This window comes from Polypterus senegalus, chromosome 1, assembly GCF_016835505.1.
Source record: "Polypterus senegalus isolate Bchr_013 chromosome 1, ASM1683550v1, whole genome shotgun sequence".
Lineage (NCBI taxonomy): Eukaryota > Metazoa > Chordata > Cladistia > Polypteriformes > Polypteridae > Polypterus > Polypterus senegalus.
This window is the reverse complement of record NC_053154.1, coordinates 233,574,115-233,594,587: the sequence shown is the minus strand read 5'-3', so window position 1 is coordinate 233,594,587 and position 20,473 is coordinate 233,574,115. Positions and strand designations below refer to the sequence as shown.

The 20,473-nt window shown below is 38.5% G+C and overlaps 1 protein-coding gene across 2 annotated transcripts in view; it reads right to left on the bottom strand.

Moving 5' to 3' along the window:
* mgmt (O-6-methylguanine-DNA methyltransferase) overlaps positions 1-20,473 on the bottom strand; it is a 440,783-nt gene that overhangs the window by 323,234 nt on the left and 97,076 nt on the right. For both annotated transcript variants that reach the window (XM_039770185.1, XM_039770177.1), the window contains exon 2: positions 5,175-5,317. In XM_039770185.1, coding sequence (XP_039626119.1) covers positions 5,175-5,311 — 137 coding nt within the window. In that variant the 5' untranslated portion in view covers positions 5,312-5,317. The remainder of the gene's footprint in view (positions 1-5,174; positions 5,318-20,473) is intronic.

Below are 20,473 nucleotides of genomic sequence, written 5' to 3'. Positions count from 1 at the left end.
GTTAATTCATCAGGTCTTACATCACCGGTCAGCGCCTGACACAATTCTCTGCCGCTCTCTCCAATAAGATAACGGAATAATCTGATTTTAGTGTTTTCCTCTGACTCCGGCATTGCAAGTTCTGTGAATAATCTGAACTCGTCCTTCCATCTTCTTCATGACTTCGCCAGGGGCCTCATGTATAAACGGTGCGTACGCACAGAAACGTTGCGTAAGAACTTTTCCACGTTCAAATCGCGATGTATAAAACCTACACTTGGCGTAAATCCACGCACTTTTTCATACCTTGTCGTACGCAAGTTCTCCGCTCGGTTTTGCAGACTGGCGGTACCCAGCGTCAAAGCAGTGCTACTGTTCCTGTGTGGTTACACCTTATTTTCCTGACGCGGTTTTATAAATACACCGAAACTAACCGCATATTGTTTATTAGTGTAATGCATCTGATTGTAATTAACTTTTAACAATATAATGGTAGAGGGAACTGCCATAGTATTCCAAATACCATAACTGATTTAGCGTTGTTACTCTCACTTCTTCTTCTTCTTCTTCTTTCAGCTCCTCTTGTTAGGAGTTGCCACAGCGGATCATCTTTTTCAATATTTCTCTCACTGCACCACTCAGAGTATTTATATCACTGTATCTGAGTGTGAATCACAGCAGCAGCTGATCGGAAAGGGAATTATCGGTATACAGCTTCAAGGACACGCTGTCTCAGCCACTGCAAAATGTTTTAAAGCCTTTCCTGTACACAGCGACAAATTTCGGCAAAAGTTAAATGCTTGTGTCATGAGCACGAGGCGGCTATGCAGTGTCCGCAATGGACGTAGCCATCCACTGTGCATAAGCTACCTTACTGACGGGCGGGCGAAGGAGCCACCGATTCTTCCTCTGCCCAGTGCCACCACAAGCCTAGAGCCGCCCCTGATTGTACTGCTGCAATAAATTATTTCATCGAAGTGAAACACATGTTTAATAACGTGCTTTAACTTCTATCATCATGAAAATGATATCACGTATACATCTCAGTATTTTAGTTATTAAGAGAACTGTAATATTACGAATGTAATTGATTCTGTGTCCAGTTGGAGGAAGAGAGCCGGTTTAAAAAGCCAGTAGTGATTCACACACATAGAGCACATAGAAGATCAAATACAAAACAAAGCATTTAACGTGCTACTTTAATTACGATGTGATTTGAGAAACTGGTTAATTAAACAATTTTAAGATGAAGTTTATGATGTTCTATTTTAATGACAAAATAAACTACGTGATTAAAGTGGAAATGTCGCGATTGAAGTTGACATTTCATGCTTTTTCCTCACTGTGTGCCTTTTTTCTCTGTACCCTAATAAGCTTTCATATGACACTCAGACAGTGGGCTTACAACTCGGCTTTTCACGGCGACTTTGATATGTGACTTCTTTTTTATTTCCGGCACTGTGCGATTTGTGAATGTGAGCTTTCAAGCTCCAACACGCTATGTCACTCGATCAACTTCCTTTTGTTGATTATACCACGGTTTATTTGAACAAATAGTATGTTTTTCATTTGCCTCCACTTGGTATTCGCTGAAATTCTTATATTTTCCCCCATGGTTTTCCCATTGTCTTTTCACAGAAGGCTGCGCTTAAGGGCGATTTATATTGATTTGCATATTCAAATAGGCGTAATTCTGGGAGGATTTGGGGCGTTACATAATGCGCGTGCACGAGCGTTAGTTTTCACGCTGATCGGGATTTATGTAGCGGAAGAACGTGGAAGTTGGAGTACGCACAGATTCCTGCATCTGGATTTTTCTGTGCGTAAACACATTTCGGCTTTTGTGCTTACGCCATGTTATAGTGCGAGTTCTACGCACGGCATTATACATGAGGCCCCAGGTCTTTAGCATCGAGGCTTAATGTCAGCGGCGGTCTCAGACCCTCCATTTTCCTTTCGTGTTAGCGTCTCTGCCTCCTAAACTTTTAACAGCAAACTGGCGTGACTTTCGGCGCAGTTCCGTCACCTACGCTGCCACCATGTTTTTCTCTCGAGATTATTAAAAGGCACAGACTCACGCTTCCAGTTTATGTCTGTTTATTTCACAGTAGTTAAAGCCAGAACAAAGTTAGTTCACGTGAGTCACTCGAAGTACATGCATCGAAGCTTCTCAGCTGTGCTTGTGCTATCTTGAGCGATCTATCTCGCGAATATCGTATTCGTCTTAGGGATGACAAACGCCAGCAGCAGCGTGTTTATGACCCTAATTTAAAATTAAGCTTTACACCCTGCTTTCCTATTCATTTGCTGACGGACGGCCTTATATGGGCAGGCACTCAATTACATGGGAGGCGTGATGATGCGGGACGCAACTCCACCTCTCACGGAGACTGAGCTGCAGACTATAGCCGTATATATGGACAAAAGTAGGTTCCAGTTATGACCATTACACGTAGAATTTCTAAATGAAACCTGCCTAACTTTTGTAAGTATGCTGTAAGGAATGAGCCTGCCAAATTTCAGCCTTCCACCTACACGGGAAGTTGGAGAATTAGTGATGAGTCAGTCAGTAAGTGAGTGAGTGAGTGAATGAGTGAGTCAGTCAGTCAGTCAGTCAGTCAGTCAGTGAGGGCTTTGCCTTTTATTAGTATAGATCTATAGTTGTCTATGATTGGTCACTTGTAATACATTCCACAGCTGTACATAAAAGACAGGAAATATACTGCTTATGCAACAGCTCATATTCATGCATTTTTACACATTGTTACACATTATTACACATAAGCTTCCCTGATGGAGCATGTGGATTGTTTGGTTTATGTGTAATTAGACTTTGGTTGTGCTAGAGAAATGTCTCCCTCTTCTTCTTCAAAAAATAAAGGAAACACACAGTTGGGGAAGCCCCAAAAATATTACAAAATGAAAGTGATAGGTTTTGACATGTTTAGTAAAAGACTTGATGCTCTGCTTGATTTGTAAGTACTGTTTAGTTTAACTTGGAACCTTCAAGGAATGCACCTTTACAGTTGAAGCATTATGGGTTCAATTACCATATCCACACTCTGTCTGCTACGTGTTCTCTAGTTTAATGAGCAGTCCTCTTCCAGTTTCACCTTATTTGTGTATCCACTTAAATTTTCATGAAGGGACCCCCCCACCACCACTCCCCCTTGATCAAATATCACTCTATCACACAGTGTCATAAGCACATGAAGGAAAAAAAAGCTGTTTCACCTAGTCTCTTATTCACAATATAATCGCATACTCACGACCTGCAGAACGGATAGACAGCACTAAGCAGTATTTTATTTTTTCTGTTACTAATCCTGCTTCCTTCAACAAGGTTGAATTGAGTGTGATTAAAAACTGGAAATAAAATCAAATAACTGCCCTTTGGGGGTGGTGGAAGTTGAAGAGAGCACTTACATGAAGTAAACACAATTAGAATTTGTGATGGAGGGGTGTTATATACCGTGAATAAGAATTGTCTACTTGCAATGCAGTGACAGCCACCTGCGGCCTAAAAGTGACTGGGAAACTCTGGATTAGGTGTCCAGGTATGTGTGGTGTATGTGGCTAGCTATGGGTGGGCCCTGTCCAGAGCTGTTTCCTGCCCCATACCCAGGGCTTCCCGCAAAGACATTGTCTCCACCCCATAACCCAGCACTAGAAGAAGCTGGTATGAAAATTTACTTCATTCCAGATGTGAAATGCAAGAAAAAAATCAACAACAACAAAAAATGAATACATTAATGAAAACAGACTTAACTTCTATGGGGCAACTACAACAGAAGGCAGAAGATGGGTGAATTGCAGCACAGTTGAATTTAAGTATGAAATACATGTATGAGTTTCTGTGTATACATATTTTTTTGCAAAAACCAATAAGATACATATAACAGCACCCGTAATACTTCTTGTGAAAAAATGTTTTAAGTGCAAGAAACTAAATGTTTCCAAAATGGTAAACAATGTTTTCAACTTGCGTGAAACAGTATAACTTTGCAGTGCTATGGGATATGACATCTAGACTTGGTACATTGATAGCTGACAGATTGGGGAATAACAGAAACCTCAATTCCAGGGTTGTGCATCAAAAATTGTCTTGGTTATGTACTATAAAATCCAGTTTTTCAGAGAGAAATGAGACTAAATCACAACTTTTTCTTCTATTGCATTTTATTTAGTTGATATTGGTGTAAACAAAGGTTTTTAATCATTTAAACACTTTCTTTTAAAATTTGGAGTGTTGTACTAACTGCTGTTCAGCCATTTCCAGCTCCTTTATTACTTAACCAGAATAATAACAGTTCATTTTTGGGTGTGTCATTTAGGCACAATAAAGCCAAAAACCACTTAGTGTATAAGGGGTTAAAACATTTGTAAAAATTAGACAACCGGATATAATAATTGTCAAAAGTAAAATGCATACTGAGTGATAATTTAGTACTGAAAGAATTACTATAAAAAGGATCACATATAAACAGGAAATAACCTTCAATCCTTATAGAGTGGACAATCCTGAGATAACTGAAAAAGAAGGAGTACAAAAATGATAAACATTTTTAGAAAGTGGCTTCATGTGGAAAAACAGGTTATAGACTTTCAACGTGGAGACACTTTAATTACTGATCAAGTGTTCTACACAATTTTTAAGAGAACAACATCAATTCCGGAAAGATTGGCTTTAAAGATCAGGCTTTTTCAATACTACTAAACAAATGAAGATTCAGAACAGAAATATTTGCAATGTATTTTTTATTTCTATAACCCTACCAAAAGAAACAACAGAGATTTAAAAATAGCAAAACTACCAGAAATATACAGATTTCATCTGTGTGTTAGACAGATTTCAATATAAAAAAATGAAAGAAAAAAGTAACATAGAAAATGGCACGAGCAAGTCAAATTATCCGAAATGGAAGACTATATTCAATCTACTTTTTTTGATGTTTAAATTAGGTTTGAAATAGCCTGTGCGTGTCATCAAATTTCTCATTTTAGGCTCAACCGTTTGTTAGAATGTGTTTCATATTTGCAGCAGCAATAGTTCCCTGAACTGCATTTCTTCAGGGATCTGCAAATTTTTTCATGCTTTGATGAGAAATGTTCCACTTCATCACACCTATAGATTCTTTTCTCCCTCTAAATTTCATACTTTTATTAATCAAATCATTTTCAGGCTTCTCACTTACCTTGCTGCAGGTACTGCATCTGCTTGCAGCTGTATGCCATGTATACCTTTCTCACATCCCGTTACCTGAATCTTTCCCACAGGGCTCAGCATAGTGACTTCAGTTACTTTGCATTGTACCATGTTCTTCGCAGACATGTGGTGCTTGTAAAGGAAAAAAAACATGTTTTTTATAATTCATTCAAAAATAAATTAGTTAAAAAGTTACACATGGAAGAGTTAGAGAAAAGAGCCTTTTACACATAACACGTCTGGCAAAAATTGAGAAAGCTTAAAATATTCCGTATATACCGTTAACCTAATTATCACAATGTTTACCAGATAAAATACTAACATAACGGAACTACACTTAAGAAGTCAAAGATTTAAATTCTGTACTGTATTATTGTATTAAAATAGAACCAGTCAATACATATCTTATACAGTGTGTACACCTACTGTTTTTACAGAGGTGACCTAAATGATAAAGCTACTATACTGTCATAGCCAAGGATAGCACAAATATCAATTTTCACAAAGTTTGCTGCCTCTATTTTTATGATGGCAATTTGCATATACTCCACAATGTTATGAAGAGTCCCTCTTTGCCATGAAAATCGACTTAATCCCAAAAAAAAACATTTCCACTGCTGTTGTAAAGAAGGCTTCAGGGCACCCAAGAAAGTCCAGGAAGCGCCAGGCCCATCTCCTAAAGTTGATTCAGCTGCGGGATCGGGGCACCACCAGTGTAGAGCTTGCTCAGGAATGGCAGCAGGCAGGTGTGAGTGCATCTGAACGTGAAGTGACGCAAAGATTTTTGGAGGATGGCCTGGTGTCAAGAAGGGCAGCAAAGAAGCCACTTCTCTCCAAGAAAAACATCAGGGACAGACTGATATTCTGCTAAAGTTACAGGGATTGGACTGCTGAGGACTGGGGTAAAGTCATTTTCTCTGATGAATTCCCTTTCCAATTGTTTGGGGCATCTAGAAAAAAGAATGTCCGGAGAAGAAAAGGTGAACACTACAATCAGTTCTTTGTCATGCCAATAATACAGCATCCTGAGACTATTCATGTGTGGGGTTGCTTCTCAGCCAATGGAGTGGGCTCACTCACAATTTTGTCAAAACCAACAATGTCTTTTCCAGCATGATGGAGCACTGTGCCATAAGGCAAAAATGATAACTGAATGGCTCGGGGAATAAAACATCAAAATTTTGGATCCATGGCCAGGAAACTCCCCAGACCATAATCCCATTGAGAGGTAGGTGGACAAACAAAAACCCACAAATTCTGACAATCTCTAAGCATTAATTATGTATGAATGGGCTGCCATCAGTCAGGATTTGGCCCAGAAGTTGATTGACAGCATGCCAGGGCGAATTGCAGAAGTCTTGAAAAAGAAAGGCCAACACTGAAAATATTGACTCTTTGCATAAACTTAATATAACTGTCAATAAAAGCCTTTGAAACGTATGAAATGCTTCTAATTATACTTCAGTATACCATAGAAACATCTGACAAAAAGATCTGAAAACATTGAAGCAGAAAACTTTGTGAAAACCAATACTTGCATCATTCTGAAAACTTTTGTCCATGACTGCACAACACTGGCAAAGACAAGTTAAGTGTCTTGTTCTGAGGTGTGGTAAGAAGTTGCACCCAAAACCTTCTAGTTAAAAATCCACTGCACTAGCCAGTTGGTCACACTGTGCTCACCTAATTTTATTTTAAAACTGTTTTTAATATAAATTTTGCATATGGCGCATATGCTAACTCATAACAAGCAACTTATGAATCTCTGACATGAAATCAGAAATTACATTATCTAGTAAAGCCCCATTAACTCAAATGACTGTGGTAACATCTTTGAATTCATCTATACTAATAAAAGGCAAAGCCCCCACTGACTCACTGACTCACTCACTCACTCACTCACTCACTCATCACTAATTCTCCAACTTCCTGTGTGGGTGGAAGGCTGAAATTTAGCAGGCTCATTCCTTACAAAAGTTGGGCAGGTTTCATTTCGAAATTCTACGCGTAATGGTCATAACTGGAAGCTATTTTTCTCCATTTACTGTAATTTAGTTGAGCTTGAAAGCCGTGGGGGACGGAGTTTCATGTGGCATCATCACTCCTCCCATGTAATCACGTGAACTGACTGTCAACGCAGTACGTAGAAAACCAGGAAGAGCTCCAAAAAGTGCTGAAGAAAACATCTATTATATAATTGAGAAGGCAGCGAAACAATAAGAAGCGAGCGAGTGACATATACAACCATATTCATGAGTGCTGCTACCTTGGAAACAAAGCACGGTGTAAACCTAAAGTTTAAATTAAGGAAACAAAGCACGGTGTAAACCTAAAGTTTAAATTAAGGTTAATGCTGGATACAAGTTTAATGAGAGGATGCAGGATATAAACGAGAGTTGAAGGCGAAGGGCTGTGCTTATGCAAATTCTGAGAGACTGTGTTTGTGGGGGATTGACAGTTAAGGCGGGTGGGGGAGTCACGTCATCATCTCCCCTCCCATTCACCTCATTTCGCTCTGAGCTGAGCTCCACAGCTAACGCTGTGTTACGGAAGCGAGTTTGTGACGCTGCCACCAAATACTCACAGAAAAATCCACAAATTAATACACACGCTGTCTCTAGAGTTTCTCCACACTGAATCCTCCAGGCACTACTTACAAAAGGTTACATTGACAATCGTGTTACGTTATTTTTAAAATGTTTTCTTTTCTTAGCACAAGCACAGCTGAGAAGCTTCGATGCTTGTGCTCCATAACGCGCTAAAAAATCAGGCATTTAATCACACTTTGCATTACAAACAAAGGGGAACTTCTGTCAATGCATGATTTCCTGGTACACCGATTACATTGATCAGTGCTTCCCGATTCATTTTACCATCGCACCCCCTTGGTTTGAGAAGAAGTATGAAAAAATATGAGGTTAACACTGAAAAACAGATCACCAATTGAAGCTTTATGAATAATCGATTCGCCATCAATAATTGTTTTGGTAAAGCCATACTTAGTGTAATCCTCCTTCCATTTTATAATTTTTCTGCCACTAGTCATGATTAAATGAATGGTAAAAAAGTAAGAGTGACTTATTCAGGCAGGCAGGCAACAGCTCAATAGCTTGAATTTGGATATAAGTAGGTTCTATTTAGTCACCAGAAATATCTTTGTTAGGAATGGAAGTTGAATTTAGTCTTTAAATTTCTATGGCAAAGAAAAAGTTATACAATGATGACTAAATTTAACTATATAAAGTCAACACTTGATTATATAAAGTCACTGTCAGAATAAATAAAGTCAAAACTTGAATATATAAAGTCAGCATCGGTATATATAAAGTCAAAACTTGTTTCTGAATATATAAAGTGAAAACTTGAATATATAAAGTCAGCGCTGGAATATATAAAGTCAAAACTTGAATATATAAAGTCATTCCCAAATATATAAAGTCAAAACCTGAGTATATAAAGACAGCGTTGGAATATTTTGGAATATATAAAGTAAGCGCTGGAATATATAAAGTCCATCCATCCATCCATCCAATCCACCTAACCTGCATGTCTTTGGATTGTGGGAGGAAACCGGAGTGCCCAGAGGAAACCCACGCAGACACAGGGAGAACATGCAAACTCCACGCAGGGAGGACCCGGGAAGCGAACCCGGGTCTCCTAACTGCAAGGCAGCAGCGCTACCACTGCGCTACCACTGCGCCACCGTGCCGCCCATATATAAAGTCAAAACTTAAATATATAAAGTCGGCGTCGGAATATATAAAGTCAGCGCTGGAATATATAAAGTCAAATCTTGAATGTATAAAGTCAGCGTCGGAATATACAAAGTAAGCGCTGCAATATATAAAGTCAAAACTTTAGTATATAAAGTCAGCGTCGGAATATACAAAGTCAGCGCTGGAATATCCATCCATTTCCCAACCCGTTGAATCCAACCACAGGGTCACGTGGGTCTGCTGGCGCCAATCCCAGCCAACACTGGGTGCAAGGCAGGAACCAATCCTGGGCAGGGCACATGCATCATTTTCAAAACATTAACAGAACAGTGTTTTTGTAATTTATTGTTCTGAACACGTTTTTGTTAACTTAGTTCAGTTCAGAGTCGTTTCAATCAATAGATTTTGATTTTCACTTTATATATTCAGGAGTGAGTGTATATACTCCGATGTTGACTTTATATAATCAGGAATGAATTTATATATACCGACGCTGACTTTATATATTCAAGTTTTGATTTTATATATTCGGGAATGACTTTATATATTTAAGTTTTGACTTTATGTATTCGGGAATGACTTTATATATTCAAGTTTTGACTTTATATATTCTGACGGCGACTTTATATATTCACAAAATCAATGTATTTGCCTGTTTGGCACCCCATAGGATATGTGTGTGTGTATATATGTACACATGTATGTATATATACAGGTATATACATATATACAGATATATATATAGATATAGATATATATATATATAGATATAGATATATATATATAGATATATATATATATATATAGATATGACAACAACACTCATATCAATGACAATATAATTACATTAACAATCATGTTACGTTATTTTTAAAATTTTTCCTTTTCTTTTTCATAACTTCTTTAACACACTACTTCTCCGCTGTGAAGCGCGGGTATTCTGCTAGTATACCCATAAATGTGTAAATTTAGCTGCTAAATAATGCTACAATAATCTGCATCCCCTGCCCTTATGGCCAGAGGCAGTAACATAGGTTATTGTCAAAGTGGATGAATTTACAATTACAGTACATAACCAGGCCACTTCCAGTAGACATTACATATTCTATACTTTTGCACACACACCATAACATTAGCAATAGAAAACAAAACAACTTTCATTTTACAAAGAAACTGCACTATACAAAATTTAGGTAAACTTTTTTTGACTAGAACTGCATACATTCCTTGTTTATATTTGAATTGGACCCAGGAGATTACTTCTAGCAGAACAGTGAAGCATGCACTTCAGTAAACTAATAAAAACTGCATTTTAAGATGAAAAACTGACAGTTTTTCTGTGTGATGGGAGTACAGAGCAAAAAAGATAGGTAGGTGATACCCAGCCAACTTTTAAGCAGAATAATGTCCATTTGCCATAGCTATTAGTTAGACAACATGAGGTCGGCAGAATGGCCCCTTTTCATTGGTGCAATTTGCTTTTCAAAGATGAAGCAAAAGATGAATAAATTCTGATAAAAAATATACCAAAAAAGTAACTATTATTATTTTAAAAACACTGTTAATTTGAGGATTCTAATCGGGATTGAACAGTTAGTCTTTTGTGATTGTTACTACCTCACACCTCTAGACAGCTTAGTTAAAGCTACAGTCCAAAAGTAGACTGAATAGATTTTGCAAGTTCTCCACATAGAACTTCCCACGATAATTCTATTTCCTATAGTAACTGCACTAATAAGTTGCATCTCTAAACTGCTCTGGTATACCTCAGTGATGATACCTTGACTGACTTCATATCTCAAATTATGTACTTTGCTGTGCTTATGACCCAATTTTACAATAAGTAGTCTAACAGATTTAATGGTTGGATTTTAATTTTCTCATGGAGACTTCATGGAATTATAAGCATTGGATTAATATGACATTAACAAAGAGTGTTTAATCACCTGATAGATAGATAGATAGATAGATAGATAGATAGATAGATAGATAGATAGATAGATAGATAGATAGATATCCACTTAATAAAACTATATTCATACCAATAGAATGAAACACATTTTAACAAACGGTTGAGCCTAAAATGAGAAATTTGATGACAAAAAAATTGCGTTTGCCCTTGTTCGTTGAATTATTTACTGATAATTCGGCCAGTTTAGAATATTTTTTTTTAATATTAGTGACCCCATAATGCTTTGCAAGGCCACTGCGCCATCCACCAGAGCTGTAACAACCAGCATTAATAGGACTGCCACCCAGGTATATAATGCTGATCATCTGCATTACAGGTTCTGTGGGACGATTTATCTGGGCTTGTAGCAAAATGTGTAGGTTGATCTTCGATTGCCACAACATTATAAGAGAAGGAGACATGTGCACTTAAAGTAAAAACAAAATTTGAAGGAGCCTGACACCCTCACCACCCCCACCAAACACAGGAGACTCTATGAAATAATAATAATAACAAAAGGTTTATTACTATTTAAAACACGTTTCTATCATTTTGATAGAAAAGTGCAAAGCATCAGCACAAACAAGCATCAGTGCGACTTCAAAAAATAGAATAAGCCAGCAGCTTCAATAATGACACGTCACCTTGAATTTTCTGTCTTTAAAAGACCAACATATTTTTTCTGACTTTTGACTACAATTTCGGCATTTCTATTATGATTGCACATCTCTGGCTGTGTACTTCCTTCACTGAATCACAGAGGCACAGTGGTTGGTCAGGTCACCATTTTATCCACAATAAATCAGTCCAGTATAGTTGCCAGATGTTTCCCTAGCCCCCATGGATGCTTTAAATACGACTGCACCATTATAATCCAGTTAAATCTAGTTCAGTTAGTCTTTCCCCATTGACTTGAATGCAGATCACCAAGTTCAGCGAATATTGCATACATTTCTGGGAACTAGTGGAGAAGCGAATGGGGGAACCCATGGCAAAGCGAAGGTAACACATACTTCAATGATAAAGTTATTCAATTACAGAGGTTAATTCCCTACTAATAATGTTAAAAAAAGGAAATCATACTTTTTTGCCCATATCCCCCCACACAACATTCATTGTCATGACAAAAACATGTAGAAGTATACATTTAGAGAAGTTTCAAACAAACTTTGACAGATCATTACTAATAGTCGATTACTGCACTACAAGCCTTACTGTGTTTTGTAACTTTTCTTAACACAAACAAATTATAATTTTAAACATGTGGAATAAAAACATTATAGTGCATTCATTCAAGTTCTGTATACTATCGATTCTGAACTGAAAAATGTATTAGACAGTGATAATCTCTATGGTTATCATTAAACTCCCATTAATGCAATAAGTGGCATGAATTAGTAAACTGTATTAAAAGTAGAGCATGAGGATGGAAACAACTATTAAAAGGGAGAACACTGGTAACCATAAATCAATAGCTAGGTGTGCTCTATGTGTTGGGAAACAATCATGTTCATATTAATACAAATTAAAAATAATTAATAATCAAATAAGACTTCAAGTAAACAGGTATCAGACATTTGATATAACTGGAATGTTCAGAAGATAAGATTATGAACGCTGATCTCTGTAGTAGTTACACTGACAATATGCAAGGAAATTACATTTATATACTTTATTTACAAGAAACAAAAATTCAGAAAATCTGAAATTCAAATTGCAATCTGAATGAGTTATGGTAAGTTTGAGGAAAGTGGTCAACAAATTCAGATGTTTTTCCAAAAATGGTAATTACGGGAGGATAAGTTAACGTGCCACGAAAATCTTAGTGATAGAATGTAGTTTTCCCAAGACTAAAGGATAGTCCTAGGCTCTTGAAAAGCCATAGCAAGGAGATTTAGAGTAGTGTTGAGTGCTTTACAGAGTGGACAGAAACTGCAGTCAATTGTGTAATGGAAGGAAGGTGGCTGCATCTTATTCAAATAAAGCTATGTAGCTTGGTCTATAAGCAGTAAGCTCTTGACAGGGAGAGCATTCAGAGATCTCAAACATAGTAACCTAAAGGCAAATGTTGAAAACAGTCTTTGTAATGGCACAAACCTGTGTGATTCATGTTTAGATGGCAATGAGATCTTTTTTTTCCCCACTGAAAAAGTCAGTTGCATTTATCTGGTTATAGTGCAGCCTCAGGACAGTGAGACATTTATTTTGTGGTGGTGAAGCTTGGAGGAACTGCTGAACTATGAAGTCATGTAGTCTTGGATATTTTACTGCTGACAGGGTCAACCATTGTAAACACTAGCTATAGCGGCCTGAAGATGTTTTGCAGAGAGATAACAATCTCTATGGAATCAAGGTCAGAGATGCCTTAAGATTGTTTTAAGGTTTCTCTGCACATTAATTCCCATTAATTTATTGATTTCATGTGTAAACACATAGTAACCATTCTGTAAAATCAGCCGGAATTCATCCATTGAGCTAGCCAACTAACTTGCCTTTATGTTAGTATGAACACACACATCACTACTCTTCAGCTCCATCTGAATAAACATCATTAAATCATAGGGGCTAATGCACCAACCCTACTTGCCTATAAGAACATCAAACAGTCCTCTGAGGCATTACTGAGTACTGGTTAAAAGAAACACTAGCAGATCCTGTTGACAGATTTCAAAGCAATGGTTATAAGTAATTCTAATACATGGCATGGTACTATTAAAATGCATCAGAAACAGCATCATCATTCTGAACAAAACCATGGAACCTTGTCATCATCTTGTTCTGCCAGATGAACAAAACATAATGGATGTATCCCAGATCCAAAGGATTACCGTTTCCTGAGTAATCTTCTGAATGTTGAATATACTCATGCTAAACAAACTGTCTGGTTTGCACAATCATGAACTTTACACTTGTTTGCAACATCAAAGATGACGAAAATTAGCAGGATAAAATCACAATATCAAGATACTGTAAATAATACCAAACTTCAGAAACTCTTACTCCTAGCTCTTCTGAATTCAAGTAATCGGATTTGAAAATGACTATGACTATTATTAGTTTGCACAATTTTTTTGGGATTACCATGAATTGTTGCTGAACCCAATGGACATTTTTAAAAGATCATAAGAGAAAGTAAAAATGACTTGTTTTGTGGTACAGAAAGGTATTCTGCAAAGTCCTTATTATTGTGCTAAACTTTCCTTCTTTTCAGAATTAAGTGGCTACCTCAGCCATGGGTATATCTACCACCAATTTTCTTGAAAGCTACCCTTAGGCTTTATTCATTTTCCTCTTCATCTTTTCCCACTTCATTGTGGAGTCAATGTGCTTGATCAACCTTCTCAATACAGCTCTGTCCTGCACCCCCTCCTCAGTCAAACCCTTTTCATTCAGATCTTTTAATTTATCCATTCACCTCTGCTTTGCCCACCCTAGCTTTCTTTTCCCCTGTATTTCCATTCCCAGCAAGCTTTTACCCACATATTCATTGTCTCTCCTCATCATATGCCCATACTACTTCAACCTATCTTACTGTACTTTCTTAGATATCTCTCACACTTTTGTTGTACCTCTGATTATCTCATTTCTTTCTCTGTGCTTTTTTGCAACTCCACACATCCATCTCAATATTCTCATTTCTGCCACATCTAACTTCTTCTTCTATGCTTCCTCTACTGTCCATGTGTCAAGCTCTATACATCATTGCTGGTCTTAATATTTAAAAACTTTACCTTTAACGTGTTAATTCATCGATCACACAATACACCTGATACCTCTCCCTGCAGGCTAATATCTGAAACCTGAGCATCATTAAACCTCATATTTTTTGACTTCTTCCTATTTATCTTCAATCCTCTCTCTTCCAAAGCTCTTTTCCATTCTTCCTTTTATCTGGTGCTGCATGACACAATGTCATCAGCAAAAAGCATGCACCAGGGAAATTGGTCTTTTGTCCAGTGACTCAAGACATCCATAACCAAATCAAAGATGTATGGACTTAAAGAAGATACCTAGTGCATACCTACTCTAAGTCAGATCTTGTCTTTTACCCCAAATAGAAAACTCCCCAATACATATCCCGGACAGTCCTCGCATACATCTCTGGTACTCTTTTCTCTCTCATGCACCTCCAGACCTCTTGATGTGCCACTCTATCATAAGCCTTCTCCAAATCAATAAACACCATATGCAAACCTTTCTGTTTTTCTTGATGCTTCTCTATGAGCTATCTACAGCAAATACAAAGACTGCATCAGTTGTTCCTCCCCCCCAAAAATGGGCTCTAAGCCTTCTCTCTATAGCCCTTTCCCAAATTTTCATTGTGTGTAGCATCAGTTTTATCCCTCTATAGCTTTATAAATCCTGAATATCACACTTATCCTTATAAATGAATAAAATCACACTGTTCCTAAACTCCTCTAGAATTATTTGGTATTCTCTCCTGTTCATTGGTCTTCTGCATTAAATCCCACAACACATCTTCTCCCTCTTCTCCTAAACTCTATCACACCTCTGCAGGTATTTTATCTGGTCCTGTTGCACTTTTATTTTACATTCTTTTCAGTGCTTCCTTTGCTTCTTCTCTCCTTATTCTTGGTACTAGCCCTTCATTTGGGACTCCATCCCTAAATACTACCCTTGGATTTCCTTCATTCATCTGCTTTCCCACTATTCTTGATTCTATCGTGATCACTCAAGACCACATACTGTATTCCTCATCTGCTTTATCTGACTAAAATACTTCCCATACTTGTTCCTAGCCTTTACTGTTCTAAAAATAATTCTCTCTAAACTGCTTTGTTTCCAATTTTTCATACACTTCTTGCAAAGCTTGTGCCTTGGCTCTTGCCCAAGCCCTCTTTGCCTTCTTGTTTGTCTGCCTATACAGTTCTCTGTCTTCCTCCATCCCATATTGGTACCATGTCTTGTTTGCCTCCTTCTTAGTGGTGCACCCCTGTGTTCCACCACCAGGTCTCTTTGTCCCCACATGAGCTACCTCATGTTGTCCTACCTAACACCTCTTCACCTACTCTTAATACAACAGCTATTCTTCTCCCACCATTCCTCCAAACTCTCAAATTACTGCACTTCATTTAAAACTTTCTCCCTAAACCTGTTTTTAGGCCCTTATTCTTTTAATCTCAACCACTTTATCCTTAGTGCTGCCTGCTGTGCTTTTATTCTCCTTCTGATTCTAATCTCGCAGCCATATGCTATACTCTCTCACTTTCCCATTTATGACCTTACAACTCTGAGATATCTACACATTACAAAGTATATTTGGCTTTCCCTTCCTCCACTAATATAAGTCGCAAACTGATGTGTTAAATATTACAAAATGAGATACGATGGTAAAATCTATTATCCTCACCCCTTCACCTTTTCTCTCCACTACTCCCCACCCTCCATGTAGTCTTTCTATCATCTCTCTATTCTTTCTAACATATCTATTTAGATCACCAACAACAACCAATTTTTCTCCCTCTTGTTTTGCCATAAACTCATCATCCATTTGTGCCCAGAAAATGTCCTTCTCCTCCTCTTCATAGCCCACTTGAGGAGCATATGCAAAGATGACATTAACTACCTGCGGTGGGCTGGCGCCCTGTCCAGGGTTTGTTTCCTGCCTTGCGCCCTGTGTTGGCTTGGATTGGCTTCAGCAGACCCTCGTGACCCTGTGTTCGGATTCAGCGGGTTCGACAATGGATGGATGGATAATGGATGGATGGACATTAACTACAATGGCTAAATTGAAAGTTATCCTTTAGTATCCTTTCTCATTTATTTATACGTGTCACAGAATTTACTGTTCGGTTTCAGATGTAAAGGCAGTAAGCCCATAATAAACATTTTAAAGAAGTGACGATTATGCGTCTCAATGAAGCCACAAATTGGCAACAGAAGGTCTGTCAAATAAAAAGGAGTGAAACTGCTTACGAATTCACTGAACAATCCCAAGTCAATTTCTGGATTTTTTTTTTATTTATAGCACAAGAATATACTTTAGCCTGTTTTTAGCTTTCAATTTAACAAAGTTTAATTGAGTTTCTCCTAAAGCTTAGCAGAGATAAAATCAGTAAACAAAAAAGAGGTTATTGTCATGACATTTATTCTAGTCTCTACTGAGGAAATCACACAGGGAGTAGTACCTCACTCTCAGCAACATGACCACCTTGAGATAGCAGCCGCTGGGACTGAGCTTCAGACCTTAGGATTCATATCCAACTGTTCTACTATTTCTCTAAACAGATATCTCTGTTAGCACTTTGGGAGACCTTGATGTTTTCAATCCCAATGACCTGACTTGGATTCCTGCCTCTGCCATCTTACAAAGGATATCAGCAGTGAATGGGAGCATCACCCTGAGTAACTCATCACCAGTGACAATTTGGGGCTCATTTGGTATAGCTCAGAAAGAGAGCAAATGCAGGAAGAAGGGAGGCAGCTGACAGAGATAAACTGTGTAATAAATATGATACTTTCCCAAATGTAGCTTAGAAGTCACAAACCTACATTTTCAGTTGGGGGCAGAGAAGATTCCCCGTTGCTCAGCTGATAAGTATTCTTTGCTGACTGGTTGTCATCTCTATGTTAGGACCTGAAATATAGATGGGTGAGTCCCTGAGCAATCCCTCACTGATGACAGTTCCACTTTAATATTTTAATTTGATAACCAAGTTCAGTGCCAAACAATATAGCCCACACAAATCAAACTCTATATCGTATAGTCTATACGAAAACCGTTTTAACTGCAACAGACAGAAACAAGCCATAGATGAGGCAAACATCTCAAGGCACCCTTATGTACATCTACTCGACTGGCAGATTTTTATTGCTTTGGGGCAATCCCATAAGTCTACTCACCTACAGACAGCAAACTGGGGGATGGGTGGTTATATTTTCTTTATCGGTTTCTTTTAAAATGAAAGTTGCGTGATGAAACTTACAGCTGAAACACAAAATTTACTTGATTATTTATTCATTTGTTTATTACTTTTGTGCACAGCTATTTTGGTACTCAATTTCTTTCATATTAATATGAACCCAAGGATTAAAGTGGAAAGTACAAATATTTTGGGAGTTGTTAATAGGTGCTTTATTTAAATATTGTCTTTTCGATACAATGTATTTCCTATTATTCCAAACCAATAATTCAATTGAATGTCTTGAGATGTGAAAATTTCTGTTTTAGGTTTCATCAGTGTAAGAAGTACAGGTGTAGGTAAAAAGTACAGAATAGGTGTAAAAAGTACAAATTCTGCAACAATTAAAATAGCATGTCAAATGTGAAAGGTGTGATCCACCGCAAAATTATTCTTCATCAATAATGTATCTCTAGTAGGATTGACTACTGCAATGCTGTGTTCATTGGCTGTTCAAACTGTTCTTTATACAGCCTCCAGTTAATCCAAAATGCGGCTGCAAGAATTATTACAAGAACAAGAAAATATGAACACATAACTCCAGTTCTTAAATCCTTACACTGGCTCCCAGTTAAGTTTAGGACAGATTTCAAAATCCTCCTTTTAACATATAAAGCATTAAATGACCAATGTCCGGCTTACTTGTCTGAACTTATCATGACTTACAAACCTGAACGCACATTAAGATCTCAAGATGCCGGTCTGCTTAGGATTCCAAGGATTAATAAAATAACAGTGGGAGGTCGAGCTTTTAGTTACAGGGCCCCTAAACTGTGGAATGGTCTTCCTGCTTCTATAAGAGATGCCTCTTCGGTCCCAGCCTTTAAATCTTGGCTGAAGACTCACTACTTCAGTTTAGCATATTCTGACTAGAGCTGCTGATTAACTGATAGATAGATAGATAGATAGATAGATAGATAGATAGATAGATAGATAGATAGATAGATAGATAGATAGATAGATAGATAGATAGATAGATAGATAGATAGATAGATAGATAGATAGATAGATAGATAGATAGATAGATTTATTAATCCCAAGGGAAATTCACATAATCCAGCAGCAGTATACTGATACAAAGAAACAATATTAAATTAAATAGTAATAAAATGAAAAGAATTAAAATAAAATTAATGTTAGCATTTACTCCCGGGTGGAATTGAAGAGTCGCATAGTGTGGGGAGGAACGATCTCTCAGTCTGTCAGTGGAGCAGGACAGTGACAAAAGTCTGTCACTGAAGCTACTCCTCTGTCTGGAGATGACACTGTTAAGTGGATGCAGTGGATTCTTCATGATTGACAGGAGTTTGCTTAGTGCCCGTCGCTCTGCCACAGATGTTAAACTGTCCAACTTTAATCCTACAATGGAGCCTGCCTTCTTAACAAGTTTGTCCAGGCGTGAGGCGTCTTTCATCTTTATGCTGCCACCCCAGCACACCACCGCGTAGAAGAGGGCACTCGCCACAACCGTCTGGTAGAACATCTGCAGCATCTTACTGCAGATGTTGAAGGATGCCAACCTTCTCAGAAAGTATAGTCTGCTCTGACCTTTCTTACATAGAGCATCAGTATTGGCAGTCCAGTCCAATTTGTCATCCAGCTGCACTCCCAGATATTTATAGGTCTGCACCCTCTGCACACAGTCACCTCTGATGATCACAGGGTCCATGAGGGGCCTGGGCCTCCTAAAATCCACCACCAGCTCCTTGGTCTTGCTGGTGTTAAGGTGTAAGTGGTTTGAGTCGCACCATTTAACAAAGTCTTTGATTAACTTTCTGTACTCCTCCTCCTGCCCACTCCTGATGCAGCCCACAATAGCAGTGTCATCAGCGAACTTTTGCACGTGGCAGGACTCGAGTCATATTGGAAGTCTGATGTATATAGATTGAACAGGACCGAGAAAGTACAGTCCCCTGCGGCGACCCTGTATTGCTGCACACAATGTCAGACCTGTAGTTCCCAAGACGCACATATTGAGGTCTGTCTGTAAGATAGTCCACAATCCATGCCACAGGTGTGAATCTACTCCCATCTCAGTCAGCTTATCCCTAAGGAGCAGAGGTTGGATGGTGTTGAAGGCGCTAGAGAAGTCCAAAACATAATTCTTACAGCACCACTGCCTCTGTCCAGGTGGGAGAGGGATCGATGAAGCATATAGATGATGGCATCCTCCGCTCCCACCTTCTCCTGGTATGCGAACTGCAGAGGGTCGAGGGCGTGACGGACCTGTGGCCTCAGGTGGTGAAGCAGCAGCCGCTCCATGGTCTTCATCAGATGTGACGTCAGAGCAACAGGCCGGAAGTCATTCAGCTCACTAGGACGTGATACCTTTGGGACAGGAGTGATACAAGATGTTTTCCAAAGCCTGGGACTCTCCCTGTTCCAGGCTCAGGTTGAAGATGCGCTGTAGAGGACTCCCCAGTTCCAACGCACAGGCCTTCAGCAATCGTGGCGATACACCATCTGGACCCGCTGCTTTGCTGGCACAAAGTCTTTTCAGCTCTCTGCTCACCTGGGCTGCTGTAATTGTGGGTGGGGATGTCTCACCTATGCTGGTATCAGCAGAAGGATGGTTGGAGGATGCAGTACTCGAGGTGAGAGTGGGTTACTGTGATCAAACCTATTAAAGAAGTTGTTCATTTGGTTTGCTCTCTCCACGTCTGTCTCGATGCGCACCCGCTTGAGCTGCAGCCAGTGA